At 46.1% G+C, this 22175-nt stretch overlaps 1 protein-coding gene across 1 annotated transcript in view; it reads left to right on the plus strand.

Annotated features, from left to right (window-relative positions):
* The window catches only part of RASGEF1C (RasGEF domain family member 1C), a 161576-nt gene that overhangs the window by 132003 nt on the left and 7398 nt on the right, over positions 1-22175 (plus strand). Inside the window, exons 10-12 of the mRNA XM_060240381.1 lie at positions 524-619; positions 15035-15130; positions 17132-17255. Of these exons, the coding sequence (XP_060096364.1) occupies positions 524-619; positions 15035-15130; positions 17132-17255 (316 nt within the window). The remainder of the gene's footprint in view (positions 1-523; positions 620-15034; positions 15131-17131; positions 17256-22175) is intronic.

Here is a 22175-nt window from a genome sequence, read left to right on the forward strand (position 1 = left end):
TCAGAACACAACAACATGAACAGAAACATTTGATATGTTTATGTTTATTGGATTTATATCCTGCCCTCCCTGCTGGAGCAGGCTCAGGAATTCAGGGCAAAGTGGTGCTATTTACCTTGCACTGAGCATTGTAGAAATGAAACAGATTATACAAGGCATGTCAATCACTGTTTATTGGGTAAATGTCATGTGCCCTGTGCAAATCAATCAGTGCCAAACAAAATATGCAGTAATCATCCACAAAACAATGATTATCTGACAGTAACTTTAGAAACAACCTTTAAGAACTAAAGGATTTTATCTCCAATAAGAATCAAGGAATCATCAACTGCAAGAGATATGAGGAAAGGATGAAAGAGCAACAGATATATAAAAAAGAAATAAATAAATGCAGAATTGTGTTGTCTGAGTTTAGTTGTGTCCTTTTGTCAGGCTGTTTTTGATCAGATTCTAAACTTCATGTTGCAAAGAAAATCCAGATACTTTCTGATTCATTAACTTGCTCATGGTCCTATTCCTCTAGCATCAGATGGACCCAACTGGTAACTTTTATAACTACAGAACTGCATTGCGTGGAGCTGCCCATCGGTCTTTGACAGCACACAGCAACAGAGAAAAGGTAGATAGAATGGAAGTGTGTGTGTTTGTGTGCATGTGTCCTTTTTTCCAGAAGTCTGATTGCTCCAATATGGGCAGCATTGTATAGGCTAAAAAGCTGGAAGACTAGTAACTGAGGCCTTCTTCCCATGCTGCTAACAACATTATAAGAGAGAAGATCCATGTGTCCCCATCTTCAGAACTGTGGTGGGTGGCCACAGAGACACTATGGCCTGGATTGTGATACCTTATCCCTAGAATTCTTTCCCTGCATCTATTTCTCTGTTACCTGCTCTTTTTCAGTTTTAGGCCCCGAATGAAGGTATTTTTTATTTCCCCCAACATTTGTCAATAATTAGTGTTTTTTAGCTAGTTCTCTTAATTCTCACTCTTAATTATTTTAACTGAACATATGAAGCTGCCTTATAGTGAATCAGACCCTCGGTCCATCGAAGTCAGTACTGTCTACTCAGACTGGCAGCGGCTCTCCAAGGTCTCAAGCTGAGGTTTTTCACGCCTATTTGCCTGGATCCTTTTTAGCTGTAGATGCCAGGGATAGAACCTGGGACCTTCTGCTTACCAAGCAGATGCTCTACCACTGAGCCACCATCCCTCTCCAACTGCTGCAATTATTTTAGTTAGTTATGGTTATGGCTATTGCAATCAACTGACTTTTTTAGTTTGGTATTTGTACTTTTGTTTTGAATCTATTTTAATGCTGCAAGCCTTTCTTACACACAATTTCCCCACAGAAATAGAGAAATAAATAACGGTGTTGTTTCTATTTTTATGAACTGCTTTCAGAACTTTAATTATGAAGCAGCCTGAAAGTGGCCTAAATAAATAATAGCCAGCAGTCTCCAGCAAGCCTGGATCTGGAATTGGACCTCTGCTTTGCCATAGGCCTAATAGTGTGGCAAAGTTATTTCTCTATTGGAGTGCATTAGGATTTGGACACTGCCGTCTATTCAAGGTTTATTTTCAGTTTATTTACTCTTAGCCGTTTAACCAAAGCAGCAAGGCAGCAATTCAGGACTTCTACCGCATCACCAGCTTATTTAGATAAGGATATGTAGAGATGAGTGTCTTTTGCATATTGATGACAGCCAGCTGCAAAACAATGAATGATTTGGCTCAAGGGTTTTACATAGAGATTGCAGAGCATGGAGGATATGATCACACTCTGTGGAACCTCACAGAATAGGTCCCATATTGATGAAAAATCATCAACAGCAATTCTTTGAGGCCAGTCATTAAGAAATTATTTGAACTAATCCAGTGCATAACCCTGATTCCCACTTCTGCCACCAAGCACCTCAACAAGATGGCATGGTCTACTGTATCAAAGGCAGCAGATAAATCCAGTAGGAGCAACAAGGAGGTATGGCCCTTGTTAACATTCAGATGGAGGTTGTCAAGTAAAGCCAGCAGCACTGTCTCTGTCCTATAGCCCAGTTTGAAATAGATTTAAGGGCTCTAGAGCTGAGGAGTTATTAAAGAAGACCTAGCATTAGTGTACTATTGCTGTCTCAGTCACTTTGCCCAGGAAGGACAGGTTAGAGATAATTAGCCACATCATTTTTCTCTAGGATTGGGGGGGGGGAGGTGCCCTACATTCAGGCGTTGAATTCAGCAGGAGCTCACATGAGCAGAGCTCCTGAACCTTTCTGACAGTTCCTCTTCCTCCTACCTACCTCATCCATTGAATAGTAGGTGTAGCTGCATAACAATCCCTGGATGAGCTTCACCATCTATTTTTCTACAAAATGATCCCTGCCTAAATTAATATAATAGATACAAAGGACACATTGATGTGGTCTTTACATGAGTTTTCCTGCCAGGTTGGGTAAGGATCTAGGGCACAAGTAGTGACCTTCATGGATCCCAGGATCTTCTCAACATCCATCATGAAAAGTGGTCCATAAATAGTTCAGTGAGTGTATTAGGCATTTACTCTTGTGGATCTATATTACAAGCAGCAAGTAAATCAGACTATATTCTTAATATTTTTTCAGCAAATTTGTTTGCAAAAGTGTCACGACTAATTGTTCCTGAGACAATAAAGGCTCAGATTTAGGAGTCAGCAGCTGCTGTGCTGTTTTGAACTATTGGAATGATCATGAACTAGCTGATTCAATAATAAAGAAGTAATATTTCTTTGCTGCTGTCAGTTCTGCTTCATAGGTTTTATAATGAGGTCTATAGTATAACCTGTCAGATTTCATGACTTCTCCACCAGCACTGTTCTAGACACTCCAAGTTCTCTTCAGATCGCCTAGTTCCACGGTAAACCTGGGGGCTAGGTTTCATCCCAATGGTGAGAGAGGGGGTTGGGCTTCATCCCAAGGGTGGGAGAAGTGGACAGGGGGCAATCTTTTTGATAGCTTCAAGGAGCTTCATTTCCCACACTGCTATTACAGCCTCAACAGGCCATGTGTTTAGAATCCTAAAATCTTGCAGAGAATTCTGGAATCTGGTAGGATCCATGAGCCTCCATGGTGGGACCATTTTAATGGATCTCCCTCTCTTGCAGTGTACTGGAAGAACCACATTCACCCCAGCTTTGAGTAGGTAGTGTTCAGATTATGGTTCAGGCTGAATTTCCTGCTCTGAATCCAAATCTTCCTTCAGAGGCTCCATTAAAAAAAAATGCCCAAGAGAAAGCCAAGGCAGTCAAAGAAGCTATAAAGTCCTGGACTGGTGTTGGCAAGATATTCTTGGCATGGATGTTGAAGTCCCACAGAATGATCCATCTGGGTGTCACCAATACTACATCCGAGAGTACTTCTACCAATTCAGATAAGGTGGCTACTGGAGCACTAAGAGGCTGGTGACGAGCAAAATGTCTATTATTATTATTATTTAATTAATGAATTGCCTCATCCCGGCCAATGCTGAGCTCTAGGCGATGTACAACAAAAGGTACACATAAATCAATAAAACCAGTCATTTAAAACAGTTGCAATCCAATTAATGTACTTTATAATGTGCTGTAATTCTGTGTTCTAGGCATTGGGAACAGTTCCCCCCTTAAATAGAGGGGGAGAAGGGGTGCTAGCCCTGCAGCCATCGCTGGCCTCAGACAAAAGCCTGGCAGAACATCTCTGCTTTGGAGGCCCTGCAGAATTGTAAAAGATCCCACAGGGCCGTGGTGTCTTCCGGCAGAGAGTTCCACCAGGTTGGGGCCAGGACTGAAAAAGTCCTGGCCCTCGTTGAGGACAACTGGGCCTCTTTAGGGCCAGAGATCACCAGTAGATTTCAACCAGTAGAGCGTAGTGCTCTTCCAGGGACATAATGGAGGAGGCGGTCACATACATACATCGGTCCCAGACCACTTAAGACCTTAACCTTGAATCTAACTCGGTACTCATTGTAGCTGACACAGCACAGAATGTGTGCTGTCTATGACATTTCCATCAGGACTCATGCCACCACATTCTGGACCTGCTGGAGTTTCCGGGTTAAAGTCAAGGGTAGGCCAGCATAGAGCGAGTTACAGTAGTCTAGCCTGGAGGTGACATGGATAACCGTGGCTAGGTCCGAACGAGGCAGGAGGGGAACCAGTTGCCTGGCTTGGCATAGATGGGAAAATGTCAATTTGGCAATACATGTGACCTGGCCTCCATTGAAAGAGAGGCATCCAAGGTCACTCCCAAGCTCTTGGCTGTTGGTGCTGGTGTTAAGAGAACCCCATCAAGAGCAGGCAATCTATGCTCCAGCTCCAGCCTCGGTCCCCCATAGAACCTCTGTCTTTGAGGGGTTCAGCTTCAACCTGCTCTGCTTCAGCCAGCCCACCATGGACTCCAAACCCTCAACCAAGGATGACAGGATCGAGGCCAACCGGTCACCCAACAGCAGATACAGCTGAGTGTTATCTGCATATTGATGACACCCTAGCCCAAAAATCTGTACCAGCTGGGCAAGGGGGTGTATGTAGATGTTAAACAACATTGGGGAGAGGAGTGTCCCTTGTGGAACCCCACAAACCAGGGGGAGTCTTATGGACACATCCTCTCCTTGCACTACCCTCTGTCCCCGTCTGTGGAGAAAAGAGGAGAGCCATTGTAAGGCCAGCCCGTGTATTCCCACATAAGAACATAAGAGAAGCCATGTTGGATCAGGCCAACGGCCCATCAAGTCCAACACTCTGTGTCACACAGTGGCAAAAAAATTTATATACACACATACACTGTGGCTAATAGCCACTGATGGACCTGTGTTCCATATTTTTATCTAAACCCTTCTTGAAGGTGGCTATACTTGTGGCCGCCACCACCTCCTGTGGCAGTGAATTCCACATGTTAATCACCCTTTGGGTGAAGAAGTACTTCCTTTTATCCGTTTTAACCTGTCTGCTCAGCAATTTCATTGAAATTGTCTATCCATAGTTCCTAATGTGAGAAGCATACAGTGGATGCCAGTGACAGTTTGCATTGGAAGTCTATAGAAGTTGAAGGATTCATAGAGGATAATGGCCATGCTCCCCACCCCCCACCCCAGTCAGCTGTGCTTGGTTAATGGAGGACTGCATAGCCAGATGATATTAGTTGGGACAGATGCACCATGTCATTTTGTTCCAACTATGTCTCTGTAACACAAGCCTGGTCAATTTCCTCTTTTTATAACATCTCACAAAGGTGTGCTATTTTGTGCCTCATTGATCTGTTTTTGCATAGTATTAGCATACTGGTGGAAGAAGTAGGGCCCCTTGCATCATCAGCTCTTGGGAGGCTACAGAGGTTAGATAAGCAGCAAGTGATCTTGCTACATTACTGCCATTCTTTGATATATCCTATCCCTATACATACCAGCTTCCATCTGCATTGAAGTAGTTCATTCCTCAAGCATCCTGCTCCAGGTAAAGATTGCTCCAACTGTGCTAATAACACCCCTCACGCACATACACCCCTCAGTCAACATGGTATTGATTGTACAGTTCCATCATAATGTCCTGGTGTCAGCATTGTCCAACAGGTGTTTTCTAGGGCTGTATGCAGCTCCTGTTTACTGAACTGGTGTAGCTCTCTTTCCAATAGTGGAGGAGCTTCTTCCACTCATTGTGTACATTATCTAAAGCCCCGGTTGTGTGATCCAGGCAAAAAGCCACAGGCTCTTTCCTTCTGGCTTGTGCCTCTGATGAAAGCTTCCTTGTACTTATGCACAGCAGATTCCCAATTATATGTTAAAGATGGGGGGATGTGTTGGGAGATGTTTGGCATCTTTCAGCATCCTTAGGGAGAAAATAAAAAAGAAACCACCGACGAAGTGCTTCTGGGCCTAGTTTTCTAACTCTTGTGAATGTGTCCCTTTAATATGCATGACAGATTCCCAATTACCTTTTAAAAACTAGACTGGGGAGGTGTATTGGCATGTGACATGCATGGCTTCTTGCCTCCTTCCTGCTACTATAGCCCCAAATACGTGCTGGAAATGTTGCTCCTGGAGGACTGGGGTGCCCCAAGAAAGCATAACGCAAATCTGTGTTGAAAAGAGGAAAGCAGCAAAAATCTTCCCTCCTGCCCACAGGAGTCCTGCTGGATTCAAGCCCACTGGAGGAAGGAGAACAAATGCAGGCCTTGTAGTGCAGTTCTTCCAAAATTAAGATTTTTGCAGTGAGGCAGAATATATTTCTGATTCATTGGCTGCCTCAAGTGCAAGGGAAAAAAAATTAAACCCACACAGATCATTTCACCCTGAACACTGAGCTCCTGGTGTGTGATAAGGTGATGAATAATATAATAAGGAAGAGCAAAGAAATCCAAACACGAAGGCCATATGTGCTGGAATGAGAAGTACATAGATACTTTTAAGATGCTTGTTCAGCCTGCCCCTTAAGAAGAGATATGCAAGTCTGCTGTGCCGTGCGTGATCTCATTTCTTGCGGAATTCATTCATGTTGGTTACATGGCATAGAGAAATATTTCCTTATGACCAAGGGCAAAAGAACAGTTAGATGGCAATGTATTTTACAGTGGATAAAGGCTCCTTACTATTTAATCTGAATGCTTAAAGCAATTGTTGCTCAAGAAAGTGTTTATGCATAAAACGTAGAATCTAATCATTGCCAGGTGCTTTCAAATCCCACTGCCACTGCAACTAGTAATTCCCATCTCCAAAAATTTCACCACTTCCTAGAAATAAAGACTATAGTAATTTATTTTCCTCACACCAGACAAAATTCAATGAATTGTAACCAGTGCTTGGAACCTGTACCCAGGGCAATGTTACCTACTGGGGTCTTGTAGCAAAGTACTTTTGAAGCATATTTATAATACATTAACACCCTGACTAAAGAAGAAAGGGGTTAATTCATGGATATTCTATGTTGGACAGTGGTTTGAACATTTAAAAAAAAAAAGCTAAACTCAGCATTTGGGTGTGAAATTCTGCAAGATACATATACCCCAATTTCCCTTACTGTCAGCTATTTGAATTTAAGTGTATATTACACCATGGTGTGGATTTCTTTTCCAGGCAAGTGAAGGAGATGAATATCTTAAGACTTAATTGACTATCTGATTTGACTTGCAAATTTTCAGCACATTCAGGCAGCCACAGTGACTGCTCACAGTAGACTACATGTTTAATGTGTCATGCATTCCAATGGACTGTTATCAAAAAGTAACTGTGTGGAGAATTTAATTTAGGGCAATGCAGATAAACAGAAACCATACAGAAAAGCCAAAATGGCATCCTGTCAATGCATATAGGCAGTCTGTGTTCTTTGGAGGTTGGCATGAATCCCACAATCATGTGTTGATTTAACTGTTTTTTCTTAAAGGATTTATGCCTTGCTTTGCCTTGCCTTCCCCAGGAAGTACAAATCAGCCGATAACAATAAGAAAAATAACACAAAGGCAAATGAATAAGAGCATGTATGAAATACTTGCTTATTTTGCATGCCTTCTTGATGATCTGAAGTGCTTTTCTTTTGGAAGGATGATGCATAGCTATAGTGCCAGTGCTGGGAAGACCCTTGTAGGCAGATGCAACTTGAATAGGGGACCTTCATGGAGAAGGGTGAAAGGAAGAGTCATTTATGTTCATATGAGACAAGTTATTCCCCACAGTGTGCTGGGCAGAGGGTCTTTGTCACTTGAGATTATGTCCACCAACTAACAGGCGGTCATTACAGTTAACTGGGTATGTTTTACGCTTCTAATGGTTTGCTCCTCTGAAGAGAAGAGCAGCAATATTTTGCACCATGTTCTAAAGACCGTTGAAGGGCATCCTCCCATCTATCACATTGTATACAGCTAGGGAACTGATAGCTGATCAAAAGCACTCTTAGGTCAAGATCTAGAACCAGGATTGGATCAAGGGGTAGCTCCAGACTGTAAACTTACAATTTCATGGAGCTTGCTCCATTAATTGCAGGTAAGCTTCTCTCCTGTGGATCTTACTTGCTTCCAGCTCTCATCATCTGGGTCTTCATTGTGTTAGTATCCCTTACAGTCCCCAGGCACCAATTCAGGATTTGAAATCCTGAACCTGGATTTGAAGTATATGAAAAATAGATGTGGGGATCACTGGCAATTCTTCAACACTGCAGTCCATAACTTTGAATGATGCTTCTCAGGAGCATTAGGTATATATCTCAGACAGCACAGATGACAAAATGGCACCTTCTGGTAACCTGATATCCCCCCTCCCCTGCGCAAATGCAAATGATACTATTCCAGTGCGGCTTATAGTAACTGCCTAGCTAAACCGAGAATTACCCCGACACATCCTGAACCTGCACACATAGGTGCTCAGTGAGATTTGCTGATCAGTAGTGTGAAAAGATGCTGAGGGCCACACTAGAGATAACTATAGTGAATGTTTAAATACTGGAGATTCTGTAATATTAATGTTCAGTTTATGGTGAAAGATAGTTACAAGGAGTGAACAGCCACATTTTATTTATTTATTTTATTTATTTAGAATTTATATCCCGCCCTTCCCACAAGTGGCTCAGGGCGGCTTCCAACAGTAAATCCAGCATAAAAATTAAACAATATTTAAATATGAAAGAATTAAACATTTAAAACAGATAAAACCTTAAAAATTAATAAATATTCTAATTATAAAAGAGGAAAACTGGCAAGTTGCATTAAATTCTCAAGCTAGGTATAAGCTAGCCGGAAGAGGGTCGTCTTACAGGCCCTGCGGAACTGAGCAAGGTCCCGCAGGGCCCTCACCTCCTCCGGCAGCTGATTCCACCATGTAGGGGCCATAACAGAGAAGGCCCTTTCTCTGGTGGCTTTCAAGCGGGCTTCTTTTGGCCCAGGGATAGTAAGGAGATTTTGTGTTCCCGACCTCAGTACTCTCTGGGGAACGTGTGGGGAGAGACGGTCCTTCAGGTAGACAGGCCCCAAGCCATATAGGGCTTTAAAGGTAATAACCAGCACCTTGTACCGGACTCGGTATATCACTGGAAGCCAGTGCAGGGTCCGAAGACCCGGCTGAATGTGTCCCCACTTTGGGAGACCCAGTAACAGCCAGGCCGCGGCATTCTGCACCAGCTGCAATTTCCGGGTTCGGGACAAGGGCAGCCCCATGTAGAGGGCATTACAGTAGTCCAGCCTCAAGGTGACCATGGCATGGATCACTGTTGCTAGGTCGTCGTGCTCCAGGAAGGGGGCCAACTGTCTTGCCCGCCTAAGATGAAAGAATGCGGACTTGGCAGCGGCTGCTATCTGAGCCTCCATCTTTAAAGAAGGCTCCAATAGCACCCCCAAGCTCCTGACCCTGTCTGCCGCTATCAGCGGCGCACCGTCAAAGGCTGGTAGGGAGATTCCCCCTCCCAGGCCGCGGCAACCCAGGCAAAGGACCTCTGTCTTCGCAGGATTAAGCTTCAGCCCGCTCAGTCTGAGCCACTCAGCCACGGCATGTAATGCCCGATCTAGATTTTCCGGGGTGCAGACCGGCTGGCCGTCCATCTAGATAGAGCTGGGTGTCATCAGCGTACTGGTGACATCCCAGCCCGTACCTTCGGGCAATCTGGGCAAGAGGCCGCATATAGATGTTGAATAACATTGGGGAGAGAACCGCCCCTTGGGGCACACCACAGTCGAGTGTGCACCTCCGGGATTGCTCCCCCCCAACTGCGACCCTTTGTCCCCGACCTTCCAGGAAAGAGGAAAGCCACTGTAAGGCCAACCCCTGAATCCCCGCGTCGGCGAGGCAACCCTTCAGCAGCCAATGGTCGACCGTGTCGAACGCAGCCGACAGGTCTAACAACATCAGCACCGCCGAGCCGCCCCGATCCAGATGCCGTTTTTATCCTTTTTATCATGTACCTTTATCATGTACCTTTTATCATCATCCTTTTTATCATGTACATTCTCACTGTTGGAAGAATAAAGTTTGAGTTCAACAGCACCTTTAAGTTCAGCAAAATTTCATTCAGCTGATGAAATGTGGATGCACGCAAAATCTTATACCCAGAATTAAAATCTGTTGGTCTTAAAGGTGCCGCTAGACTCCAATTTTGTTCTATTGCTTCAGACAAATACGGCTACCCACCTGAATCTGAATCTATCTTCTCACTGTTGTGCATTTTCAAGAATACAAATGACTTCCTGGTTTTTTTGTGTGTGTTTGGTCGCTCAGCTGGTTGTTTAGAGTCCAACTATCATAAATTTGAGAAGACCTATTGACAAAGCAAATGGCTACATTATCGTCATCCTTTCCCAGAGCCTTACCTTTCCTCAAAACTATGTACTCTGGCATGTACTTAACAAGTACTTAACAAGACAGGGTTCAGTTCATTTATAGAAAGACCAGAGGATATATTTGACACGGTCATTCTCACATTAAAAGAAAATATAGCTTTGGTAGGAGAGACTGGAATGCACCGTTCAGGTGCATCGGCATAAGGCAGCTCAATGGAGGATTCTTATAGTAAACAGGAGCTTTCTATAGATGGGCCATGTAAGCTACAAGGCAAGTGAAGTTACATTGGGATGTATAGGCTTCTGTTGCTTTGAGGGTTGAATTTTTGGGCTAACTTGAATTATCTGACCTTTTCTACCTTTGCTCTGGCCTAGGCTAAAAACATACTGTTTATCAGGGGTGTCGAAATCATTAGTTATGAAGGCTGGATCTGACATAGTTATGAAGGCTGGATCTGGCCAGGCCATGTGTGCCATAAAATCTAATGCCAGGTAGCGGAGATATAAACTTTGGAAATGACACAGACAAACACAATTAAAGATTTTTTAAAAAAAACTTAAAATAAAATATGCTTAAAAGATTAGCACTCTTGCAGTATTGTAGCAGCCTTGAAGCGCAGAGTGGTAAGTTGCTGTACTGCAATCCAAGGTTTGCTTACAACCTGAGTTCAATCCCATCGAAAGCTGTGTTCAGGTAGCCAGCCCAAGGTTGACTCAGCCTTCCATCCTTCTGAGGTCAGTAAAATGAGTACCCAGCTTACTGGGGGTAAAGTGTAGATAACTGGGGAAGGCAATGGCAAACCACCCCGTAAAAGTTTGCCAAGAAAATGTGTTGTGACATCACTCCATGGGTTGGTTATTGGTAATGACCTGGTGCTTGCACAGGGGACTAGCTTTACCTTCTAAATATTTTAATTAACACCTCTTGCTCTGAATTATTGCATCAAAATCTGGAGACAAATGCCTGTGCTGTAGCAATCTTGAGTATGCTGTTCAGTTGTGTGTCTGTAATTTGCAAACCTATTTTTGATTTATTGACATTGATTACAGAAATCTCATGGTCAATGCTTTGAGCCTAAGACTCAGAGGAAAACATGAAACAGCTGGGCATTGCAAGCTTTTGTTCTTAAGTTGCTTCATGTGCTGGTCAGCCAATGGAGAAAATAGGGGCTTTGCTCTGTAGCTCCTGTGTGATACAGCAAGCCCGGCAAAGCCAGCTGTGATGTAGAAGGAGGAAAGAGAGAAGGAAGCAGGTGACAGTGAGACTGATTTTGTACTAGGGCTTGTTCCAGGTAGAGAGTCCTTTTGCCCCAGGGGCTTCTCTCTATTTTCACATAAGCTGCCGTGGAGCTGCTAGTTGGTGTGCCACTTTTCCACAGCAAGCAGAAACTGTTTGCCAAAAGATCTCACTTGCTACAGAATAGCGGTGTGCCAGCTCGCAGCGGGGCAATTTGTGTGAAAACAGAGAGAAGCCACAGGAGCGAAAGGGCTCAGTTTACACCAGGAACAAGCCTAGTGCGAAATCGGTCTGAGTTGCTCGTGGGCCTGATAGGAGCCCTCTGGGGGCCTGATCCGATCCCTCGGACTGCATGTTTGACACTCCTGCATGTATATAGTTTTAAAAGTAGGATAAAAAAGAAAGCCTAGAAGGGGGGGAATGTCACAGCAATCAACATTATACGTTTATTCAGATGTATATGATTTATGTGGAAAGAAAGCAAATTCAGTTCTTGTGATTTATTCAGGAAGGCATTTTTTTACTCTGATTAAAGGTATTTTGGTTAAAGAAGATAGTAAGTGCCAGAATTACAAATCAGCAGTTAACAAATTTAGGATGGATAACAGAAGGAAGGGTTTTGACAGTTCAGAGTGTTAAATTCTATGATTTTTACAGTTGGGAGTATTAAACTCTGAATAGCTCTAGATGCTTCATTGAGGGAGCGGTAAATCAGGTCTTCTTAGTGCACCAAGGGGGGAAGACAGGCATTTCAATGTATGGAGGAAGTGATTTGAAGCCATTTGTAAAATTCTCTGGTATTTGTTTTTTGGCCTGAAAATGCATGTTCCAGGCAATAGGAGTATATGTCTGGATGTCTTCTAACATTCTACAGCAACCAGAAAATTAAAAAAGATTTCCTGGATCAGATTCCTCCTTCTCATTGCAGTCTCTGCCCTCCCCAAAAGATATTGCTAACAGTCACAAGAATCCCTGAGATGGCATAATAAGCTGTGTAGTGTGGGGTGCAGCATGAGAAGGGAACAGGCAGAAATTGCTGTTTCTTGCCTGACCTTCAGGAGCATTTGTTGGAGACTGACAGGGGGTTGCAGTGGGAAAGGGGAATTGGCAAATGTTCCTTCCATGTTCACAGTGATTTAGATACAAACCTATAACTCTCTTTTACAAACCGAGCTCATTCTGAAGTACACCCTTCTTGTATCACATCAGAATTCAAACTCCAGTCAACACAGAAATCTGGTTTAACTGCAGTTCAACCAGAAGCCAAACCAGAAGGCTAACATGGGGGGAGCGGGAGAGAGATATCTAAATAAGGAAACAAGATACCATAGAGAAGTGGTAAGAGAACAGAACCATCTGAGGAGTTATAGCTTGAAGGTTGTTTGAGAAAAGTTGAGTGTGAATCAGAGAAAGGAGTGGATTTCTTCCTGGAAAAGTTGAAATTAGCTGAAAAAACAAGGCATGTGGAACATGTTGCTCAGTCTATTTAAACATTTTCTTTCACTCAGTCCAGCATTTGTGGCAGATGTTTTCTTCTCCCAAGGACAACTTGGTCTTGTGCACTCCTTTTCGAAGGAGGAAAGTTCTGTCCATATGCTGGTGTTGTGGCCTTTCAACTCCCTTGCATTTTACAATCCAATCCTCCCTCTGCCTAGGGGGAAAAACCAGGAACCTCCTTCTCAGATGTGGATAAAGAAGGGAAAATAAAGGGAGAAGCCTGATAACAAGCTAATGCTTAGTGCCTACAGCCAAACCCCATCCAGTAACTTACTAGAGTGTATTGAATCAGTACAGTAGGAAGGTAATAACAGACATATGCAATCTCCAAAACCTACTTCTGTGTGTAATTTAAAATGCTTGCCAACCTTGCCCGATGCAGAAACACCAAATCCTTACATCCTTTGTGTCTTCCTGTGCTGCCTCTTCAATGCCACCCAAATACCTAGTCTTTCTACCTGCAAAGCTGAAGTAATAGTATTCTTTTTTACAAAAGCTTCATAGAAGGGTAACGGCAGATGCCAAAGGTCAGTCCCATCATCTTGAAAATAAGTCATTACATTACATCATCACACAGTGTCATCAGGGTCCAAGTCCACCCAGTCACACAGAACCAATTCTTTCAAGATGGCACCTGTGCAATACTGCTATAACCACACAATGCTATCAGGGGCGGGTACTGTCTTAAGAGAGGCACTACCTTTTCTTCCTCACTCTCACTTAAAGGGCTGCCTCTTCTAAGATGGTACCTGCCTCCTGATAGTGTTGTGTGATTATAGCAGCGTTGCACAGGTGCTTTCTTGAAAAAAAAATGGTTGTGTGACTGAGTTAAGTTCTTAAAATGCCAGCTTTCATATTCTGCTGTCTAAAAAAACTCACTTTCACCTCAAGCCTTTGTAGGACTGATTCTGGTTTGAACTGAGCTATGTAGTTTGGCATGTATTTGGTGGCTATGTAATTGTTTCATCGCATACCCAGTTCTCAGCTAAGACCACATTTATGACATGGTCACAAAGCTGCTAGAAGTAGTTTGATCAGTACAATAATAAATGCAACAAGCAACACTTACTCTACCAAATGCAAATGAGACATTTGATTCTGTCCATCTATTTCTCACCCCCTCTCTGCCTCTCAGAAGGCATCCTTCCTATACTGTCAGCTCTAGCCAGGCAACCATGAGAACAAGACTGCTACTACTTAACATGCTGTGGTTTGTGAATTATTGTGAGACATGACAGTTAGTAAAAACCATGGTAAACAAACCCTAGTTTGAAATCCCAGTTTCATGCTGACTAATAATCCCCAGTTTATCAGGCACTCTGCATGAAGATGTCACTGCCAACTAATACTCTTTAGCAAACTAGAGTTTAATCAAACCATGATTTATCATTGTGCAGCCTCAGTGTAAATCTGTATTGATTTCACTGGATGTCTCTAGAGTGTACACCATACTTTCAGTAAAACAACCCACTGCCTAGATATCAGCTCTGCAACATAAATCATCCCCTTCCATTTACTTCATTGGAATTTCTGCTCTCTATTGGAGCTTTTGCCATGTTAAGCCACAAGGGCTGATTATGCCATATGTTGCTTGTTCAAGTTTAATTGTTAATGTTCACTTAGCCATGTCTGTAGCATCCCACAATGTCATTGTGTTCTTTGGCTCTTTCATATCTTTCTGTGGTCTGTGGGAAAGTTAAATCAGTTTGCTTATAAAATGTCCCTGTTGCAAAAAAGATCTTATCTTTGCTTAAAAATTAATGCTACTAAAATATTAATAGGTTAATCAACAAAAACTTCAGAATATACTTAATTATTTTGCCAAGCTATGCCGAGAAAATCTGTTCAATGTGCTGCTGTTATTCTGTGGGTTTTTAAAGTTATCCTTTGTATCCTGTCACTTCTAGGCCTAGCCAGAATGAGTACTGCTTCATTAGGGTATTGTGCTGAAAGTTAATCTCTCTTTTCTTCTTGTGAATGGGTTACTCTTTCATGCAGAAAGAACAGAACTGCAAAGATAATAGTTATGTCATTCTCTTCACAGATTGTGATCCCGTTCTTCAGCCTGCTGATCAAAGACATTTATTTTTTGAATGAAGGATGCGCTAACCGCCTTCCAAATGGACATGTCAACTTTGAAGTAAGCAAAGTGAAGTATTTGCTCCCCTTGAGTTCCAGTGTTTGCATTTCAGTTTGGTTAACAAAGCCTGCAGCCCTCCCAAAGAGATGCTATTGCTTCAAAAGTCAAATACCAACATACCTTTTCATCACCTGTATCAGCAGAAAAGACTTTTTAGCCTCCCAAGACCATGTGTGGAACAATATAAATGAATTTATGGTCACTCTTCCTGCCACTGAAGCCAGCTCCTGAAAATTATGGACTCTCTGGAGCAGGCAGAATTCAACGCGGCACAAAAGGGGAGAAAATTGCCAGCCTCCCTTGTGCCAGTCATGCATGGGGTTCTTTTGGACACCATCCAGAGTTTCTTATTTGAACATTGCCCCTGTATCCTGTTGGTTAGGTAGCAAATGCCCTGCCAGAAATAATTAAAGGTACAGTTTGAAGGTATAACATTAATTTTATAGAGATTAAGGGTTGGTTCTTACAGGAGCCTATGAGCATCCTCCATGTAAAGACTCTGAAAGCTCCCAGCTCTGACAGTTACTATAGCCAGCTTTGGAGCACTGATACAGCTTCAGAATTCTGCCACTGCCATCACCATTGCTTATCTTCTTTGGCAGTATCTGGCTTCTTCTGACAGCAGAGAAGATGGACAAGGAAGTGGCAGAATTCACAGAAGCTCCCTTGTTCTCTCCCTCTATTGCTCCAAGTCAGGCACTGCTGAGTAATTTGAATAGGTGAACAGTGATGACAGCAGTGCAGAAAGACCAGGGATGGGAATGTCAGGTTGGTGTGCCTGCCAGAACCACTAGCTGCTACAACCAAGAAAGCTTGTTCTCCAGCTCTTGTGTGAATTGGTCCTCAGTGAGGAGATAAGGAAGATACAGGAAAATATGATATGAGGATATATGCCTTATACTTTTACTTATAAGTATATTAGTGGTGTAGTTTATACATTTTTTTAAAAAAACGATATAGCATTTAGGAAGGTAAAACTTATGATGTACACATCAAAACCTAAACAGTTGTATTTTAAATTTAAAGATGTATTCATATATTAGACACCTTACTAAGACTTTTTTCGCAGTAGCAGTCGCTCCACTCTCAGGTTTCTGCTTTCCCTGGTTCAGCCGATTGATTTCCTATCAGTTGCTGCACAGCCGCATTTTGACTTGTGTCTCCCTCCAATTTCCCCCATGTCTTCCTGATCTCTAAAAAAACTTCAATAAAAGTTGCAATTCAGAATTTTAGTGCAACCCAATCATGCTTAATCAGAATCAAGTCCCACTAGAATAACACTCTGCTTTCTGTACAGGTAAATACTTTACATAGAGCCATTATCTGCATTACCAGAAACATCAAAACTTAAATAGTCCCATCTTGGTGGGAACCAGGAAAGGAGCTGACAGGTACCATTGAGCCCATTGTGGTTCCTCCAGGACCACATGACTACATTTCCCAATATAATTGGTGTCAATGTCATTGATTCCTCTCTAGCACTATTATCCTATCTAGAGGGCATGTGATGTCTGCAACCTTTGCACCAGGCAGTTAAGTCACAATGATGTGACCAAGAGGCCTGTCACAGACCCCCATTCTCTGTATTCCTAATGATTGAATCACTCACTACCAAAAGCCCACCTCCCCCAACCCCAGACAGATATCCTTGGTACAAGAGGGTATTGGTCCATCACCCGAGGAAGGTGTCCCTTCTAAAGGATCACCTCCCTCCTCCTCAGAGTGATGCCCTCCGCCCTTGAGACACTCTCCACAACAGGCATCATCACAGGAATGGGACTGTTCTGGGGAGTCCCTGCAAGTCTTGTTCCACAGACTAAATAACTAACTCTCTCCCCCCCCCCCCCCCAGTTTCTCCAGGTCAGTTGCCCTAGCCTCAAAGGGAGCTGAGAGCTCCATGCAGCAAGCACACACCCATGATTTTATATGAACCTTGGGGGGGGGGTGGAATTTAATAATATACATTGTCTCTGTACCCAGCTATTTTAAATTCCTTTACAGAAATTCCTGGAACTGGCTAAACAAGTAGGAGAATTTATAACATGGAAACAAGTAGAATGTCCATTTGAACGAGATGATAATATCATCCACTATTTACATACAGCACCCATCTTTACTGAGGATGGTAAGGAATTTCAGTTTATTTTTAGCAATCTAGTTTATTTTTTAGCAGTGGCACATATTAATGTTGTACCATCACTGTCAAGTCTGCTGTATTTTTGGGAATATATTTTCTAACTCTGGTTCAGAAGCAAGGGATTCTGGGTCCATACTGAACACCGAATGCTGCTAGCTAACTCTCCTTCCCCCCCCCCCTCCTCCTAGCTATGCCTTTGTTGGGTAGTTTACTTTGAAATGCTGATGTGGGAATGAGATGTTGGAGCCTTCTCAGACCAAAAGGGCTGTGGGAGTACAGAGCGCCGCGGCTTTGGTGTGAGAATGAGAGATTAACATCCTAGTGTGAAAACCTGTTGTTTAGTGTACCCCGCCCGTAGGAATCCTTTGATCTACACCTTAAAAATGCTTGGTTCATGTTTGGTACCTTAGTCCTTCAATTGTTATCATGGTCTACTTTTCTGCTTTCAATAAACTAGAAGCTTGTTTTCAACCAAGGACTCGTTATTGAATCCAGCTGACTTGACATTTTGAAGGACTCCCTTTATCGGAGTTCAACCGTTCCGGCAACTGAAAAGGCAATGTCCGATCAGCCTCCGGACAACGGGGAATTCCCAGCCAGAGCGGAGGGGGCCGAGACACCCTGGCACATCCACACTGCCAGAAGGACCGCGGCTTCCCCTCTCCAGTTCCAGTTGGTGGTCACCCCCCGGCAATACCAGCCGAGGACCTCGACCACGTTGATGGACCAGGCACCGATCCGCCGAGAGGCGATCATGACCCGCCACACCAAGCGGGTTCAACTGGCCGAAGCCACGGCTACCAACCCGGGAGAGCCGGAGGAAGGAGCCGAGGCGACCGCGACCCAAGTCCCGGGCGGCGGGAGCGAAAGCGCAGAGTGCGGGGAGGAGGACGAAGGGGGGCTGAAACCCAAGGACCCGCACGACGAGGACTTCCAGATGTTCCGGTCAATGGTGCGCCGTGAGGTCGACGGGGCAGTGAGAGACCTCAAGGACCAACTACAGACCCTGACCGCCCAACTGGGGAGAGCGTTGGGAGTAACCGGGACTCGCCAACAGCAGCCGGGGCCAGGGGGGCCACGCGGCCGACCGAGCCAACCCCCACCCGCCGCTGTGGCGACCACCCAGGCGCCGGCGGCGCCCCAAGCGCCGGCGGCCCCCGCCCCGGTCAGACAGCGAGACCTTGGGGGGAGCCGGGAGCTGGATGCAACATTCGACGGGGATCCGGAGGAAGTGAACTATTTTGCAATCCAAGCGAATAGTTACATGTACTATTGGGGAGATCTGTTCCCCGATGAAGTGAGCCGAGTGGACTATTTGGGCTCGAAGTTGCGGGGGGCCGCCAAGAAGTGGTATGTGAGCCTGTGTGAGACCAACAGCCCGATCCTGCACTTCGTGAACACGTTCGTGCAAGCTCTACTGACCCAATACGAGGACCCCCTGCAAGAGGCCAGGGCGCTTTCGGCACTACGAAATATGAAGCAAGGGGCCCGATCCATCCGGGAGTATGCGGCGGATTTCCAGGCTAACGCCGCCCGGGCCCGGAATTGGAACGAAGTAATGAAGATTGAACACTTCACCAACGGGCTGAACCCCAGCATCCTGGACCGGGCGCTAACCCAGGCCCACCCAGACACGCTAGTGGGGTGGATCCAGCTCGCGGGAGAGGTGGAGACCAACCTGAAGCGGGTGGCAATGCTGCGGCAAGCACTGACTGCCGGAAGAAGCGCACCCAAAACCCCACCCGGAAAGGTCGAGCCTCCCAAAACCAAGAAGCCGCCAGCGGCCACCCCGGCAGGGCCCCGCCGCTGCTTCCGTTGCGGCGACCCCAACCACCTCGCCTCCAACTGCCCCCAGCCGCCCGCAGGAGCCGCCCCGACGCCGGGGCTGAACAGGCAAGGCACCCCGGGTCCGAAGAAAACCACGGGCCGCCCTAAGGACGCGGCGAAAAGCAGCACTCTGATGGTGCAAGAGGAGTTGCAGGAGGAAGAAGTCCGTCTCTCCGCAGAGTTAGCTGACCTCGCGTGGGAGGAGGAGCCGGCGGGAAACGGCGCCGACCTGCTTTGAACGGTGCCAGCCAGCAGGTCGATCGGGAGGAGGCACCATTAACGGTAAAAACCACGGGAAGACTGTACTTTGTAATGGTGAAGCTGCTAAACCCAAAACTGAAAAGGTTCCTACAGATCCGCGCCCTCATAGACTCGGGGTGCAACCGGGAACTAATTTCCCCCAAGGTGGTGGAGGCCCTGGGACTAGAGCGGTTGCAACTTCCCCACCCCATGCGGTTTGCACAAATGGACGAGTCGGTGATGGGGGGGGAGCCCTGCACGCAGGAAACAGAACCATGCCCCCTGGGGATTGAGAGCCATTGGGACAGGGAAACGTTTGTCATCGCCCCGGCTTGTGGCTACCCCGTGGTGTTGGGAGTGGGATGGTTGGAGAAACACGAGCCCCTTATCCGCTGGAAAGCACAAACCATCCGGTTCCCCGACCCTGATTGCAGCGGGCACTCGTGGGACACGGCGTGGGGACCGCGGGCGCCCGCCACCCGAGAGAGGGCGTGCGTCCTGGTAGAGGAGGTGCACCAGGTCCCGAGTGTATATCAGAACCTCATGGAAGTGTTTAGTGAGTGGGAAGCCAACCAACTACCCCCCCACCGGAACACGGACTGTGCCATAGAACTGATCCCCGGGGAAACCCTCCCCCGAGCCAAACTTTACCAAATGGGGTGGGCTGAGAAGAAGGAGCTGCGCAAGTTCCTAGACCTGAACCTGGAGAGGGGTTTCATCAGGCCCGCCACGGCGCCCCACGCGGCCCCGGTGCTGTTTAGAAAGAAGAAGGACAATACGCTTAGACTTTGCACTGATTTTCGCGGGATAAACGCGATTTCCATGTCCAACGCTTACCCCATCCCCCTCATTAAAGACTTGCTGAGCACGGTGGCGGGGGGGAAGATCTTTACAAAGCTTGATCTGAGAGACGCGTACTTCCGAGTGCGCATCAAAGAGGGGGATGAGTGGAAAACGGCGTTCAACACCCCGATGGGACAATTTGAGTACCTAGTCATGCCATTCGGGCTGCAGGGGGCGCCTGGGGTATTCATGAATTTTATAAATGATGTACTGAGAAAATTTCTGTACAAAGGGGTGGTGGTGTACCTGGATGACATCATTATTTATTCCCAGGACGAACAGTCCCATGTAAAACTAGTGAGGGAGGTGCTAACCACCCTGCTGGAGCACCAACTGTATGCCAAGCTGTCTAAATGCGAGTTTCACCGCACCGAATTAGACTACCTCGGGTTCCGGGTGTCCAAAGATGGACTAGCCATGGATCCCGCGAAGGTGCAGGCAGTCGTAGAATGGGCCCCCCCGAGGACACGTAGACAGCTCCAATCTTTCATCGGATTCTCCAATTTTTACAGAGGATTCATTGAGGGGTTCGCTCAAATCGCCCTGCCCCTGACGGACCTCCTCAAAACAAAGGGGAAGGGGGAAGACGCAAAGCGACCGGGGTCGAAGCTTAACTGGACACCCGCTTGCCAGGCGGCTTTCGACCGGCTCAAGCAACTGTTCACTAGCGAGCCAGTCCTGAGTCACCCAGACGAGCTCAAGGGCTTCGTGGTCCAGTGCGACGCCTCCGATGTCGCCGTAGGAGCCATTCTCATGCAGAGGGATGGGGAGGGGAAATTGCGACCCTGTGCCTACATCTCAAGGAAATTCTCAGATGAGCAGAGGAACTGGTCAGTGTGGGACAAGGAAGCCTTCGCAGTCATGTTTGCGCTAAAGACATGGAGATCGTGGCTGGAGGGGGCTAGAGTGCCATTTGAAATATGGACGGATCACAAAAACCTGGAGGCACTCACGGGGAAAAGAAAGCTCAGTGAGAAACAGATCAGATGGGCGGGGTTCTTTTCCAAGTTCGATTTCATTCTGAAACACATCCCGGGGACACGTAACTTCTTGGCTGATGCCCTGTCCAGGCTCCCGCAGCACGAAAGTCAGAGGGAAGAGGTGGTCGACTCCTTAATTTCCCCCACGCAAGTGGCAGCCATGGTCACCACCCGCTCGCAAAAGAGGAGGGAGCTGGACGGAATCAGTCGGGAACGCATCGCTCTAGAGGCCGAGAGGGAGGGAGGCGGGCGGCCTGAGGGGGTGCAGAAGGGGAAGGATGGACTGTGGTATAAAGGGGAGAAACTGTACATCCCGATGAATCTGAGAAAAGAAATCTTGCAGCTTTGCCACTCATCTAAATTGGCGGGCCACTTTGGCTATGTAAAGACGCTGCACCTAGTAAACCGGCAGTTCTGGTGGCCGTCCCTCCGAAGGGACGTGTCGGAATTCGCGACCAGCTGCCCAGTGTGCATAATGGCGAAGAAGAGAGGGGGGAAGCCCCCCGGTCTCCTGCAGCCGCTAGAAACAGCCAAACGCCCCTGGGCCATTGTGTCGATGGATTTTATAGTAGAGCTCCCCTCTTCACGGGGGAAAACGGTCATTTTGGTGGTAGTGGACACGTTTTCCAAGCAAGCCCATTTCATTCCCTGTGCCCAACTACCCACAGCCAGGAAGCTGGCCATCCTATTCTTCGATCACGTGGCCAAACACCATACAATCCCAGACAAAGTAATTAGTGACAGGGGGCCTCAGTTCGTTGCCACCTTCTGGCGGGAGTTCTGCAAACTATTAGGGATGGAGCAGGGGTTAAGTTCAGCATACCACCCCCAGACAGATGGACAGACGGAGAGAGTGAACGGGGTGCTAGAACAGTATTTACGATGCTTTGTGGGCCAACGCCAGGCAGACTGGGTAGACCTCCTCCCGTTTGCAGAGTACGCCTACAACAACAGCGCCCACAGTTCCACCAAAGCCTCCCCCTTCGCCACGGTGTTGGGATATGAGGGAAAGCCAATC

This window comes from Heteronotia binoei, chromosome 5 (assembly GCF_032191835.1).
Source record: "Heteronotia binoei isolate CCM8104 ecotype False Entrance Well chromosome 5, APGP_CSIRO_Hbin_v1, whole genome shotgun sequence".
NCBI classification, from domain to species: Eukaryota; Metazoa; Chordata; class Lepidosauria; order Squamata; family Gekkonidae; genus Heteronotia; species Heteronotia binoei.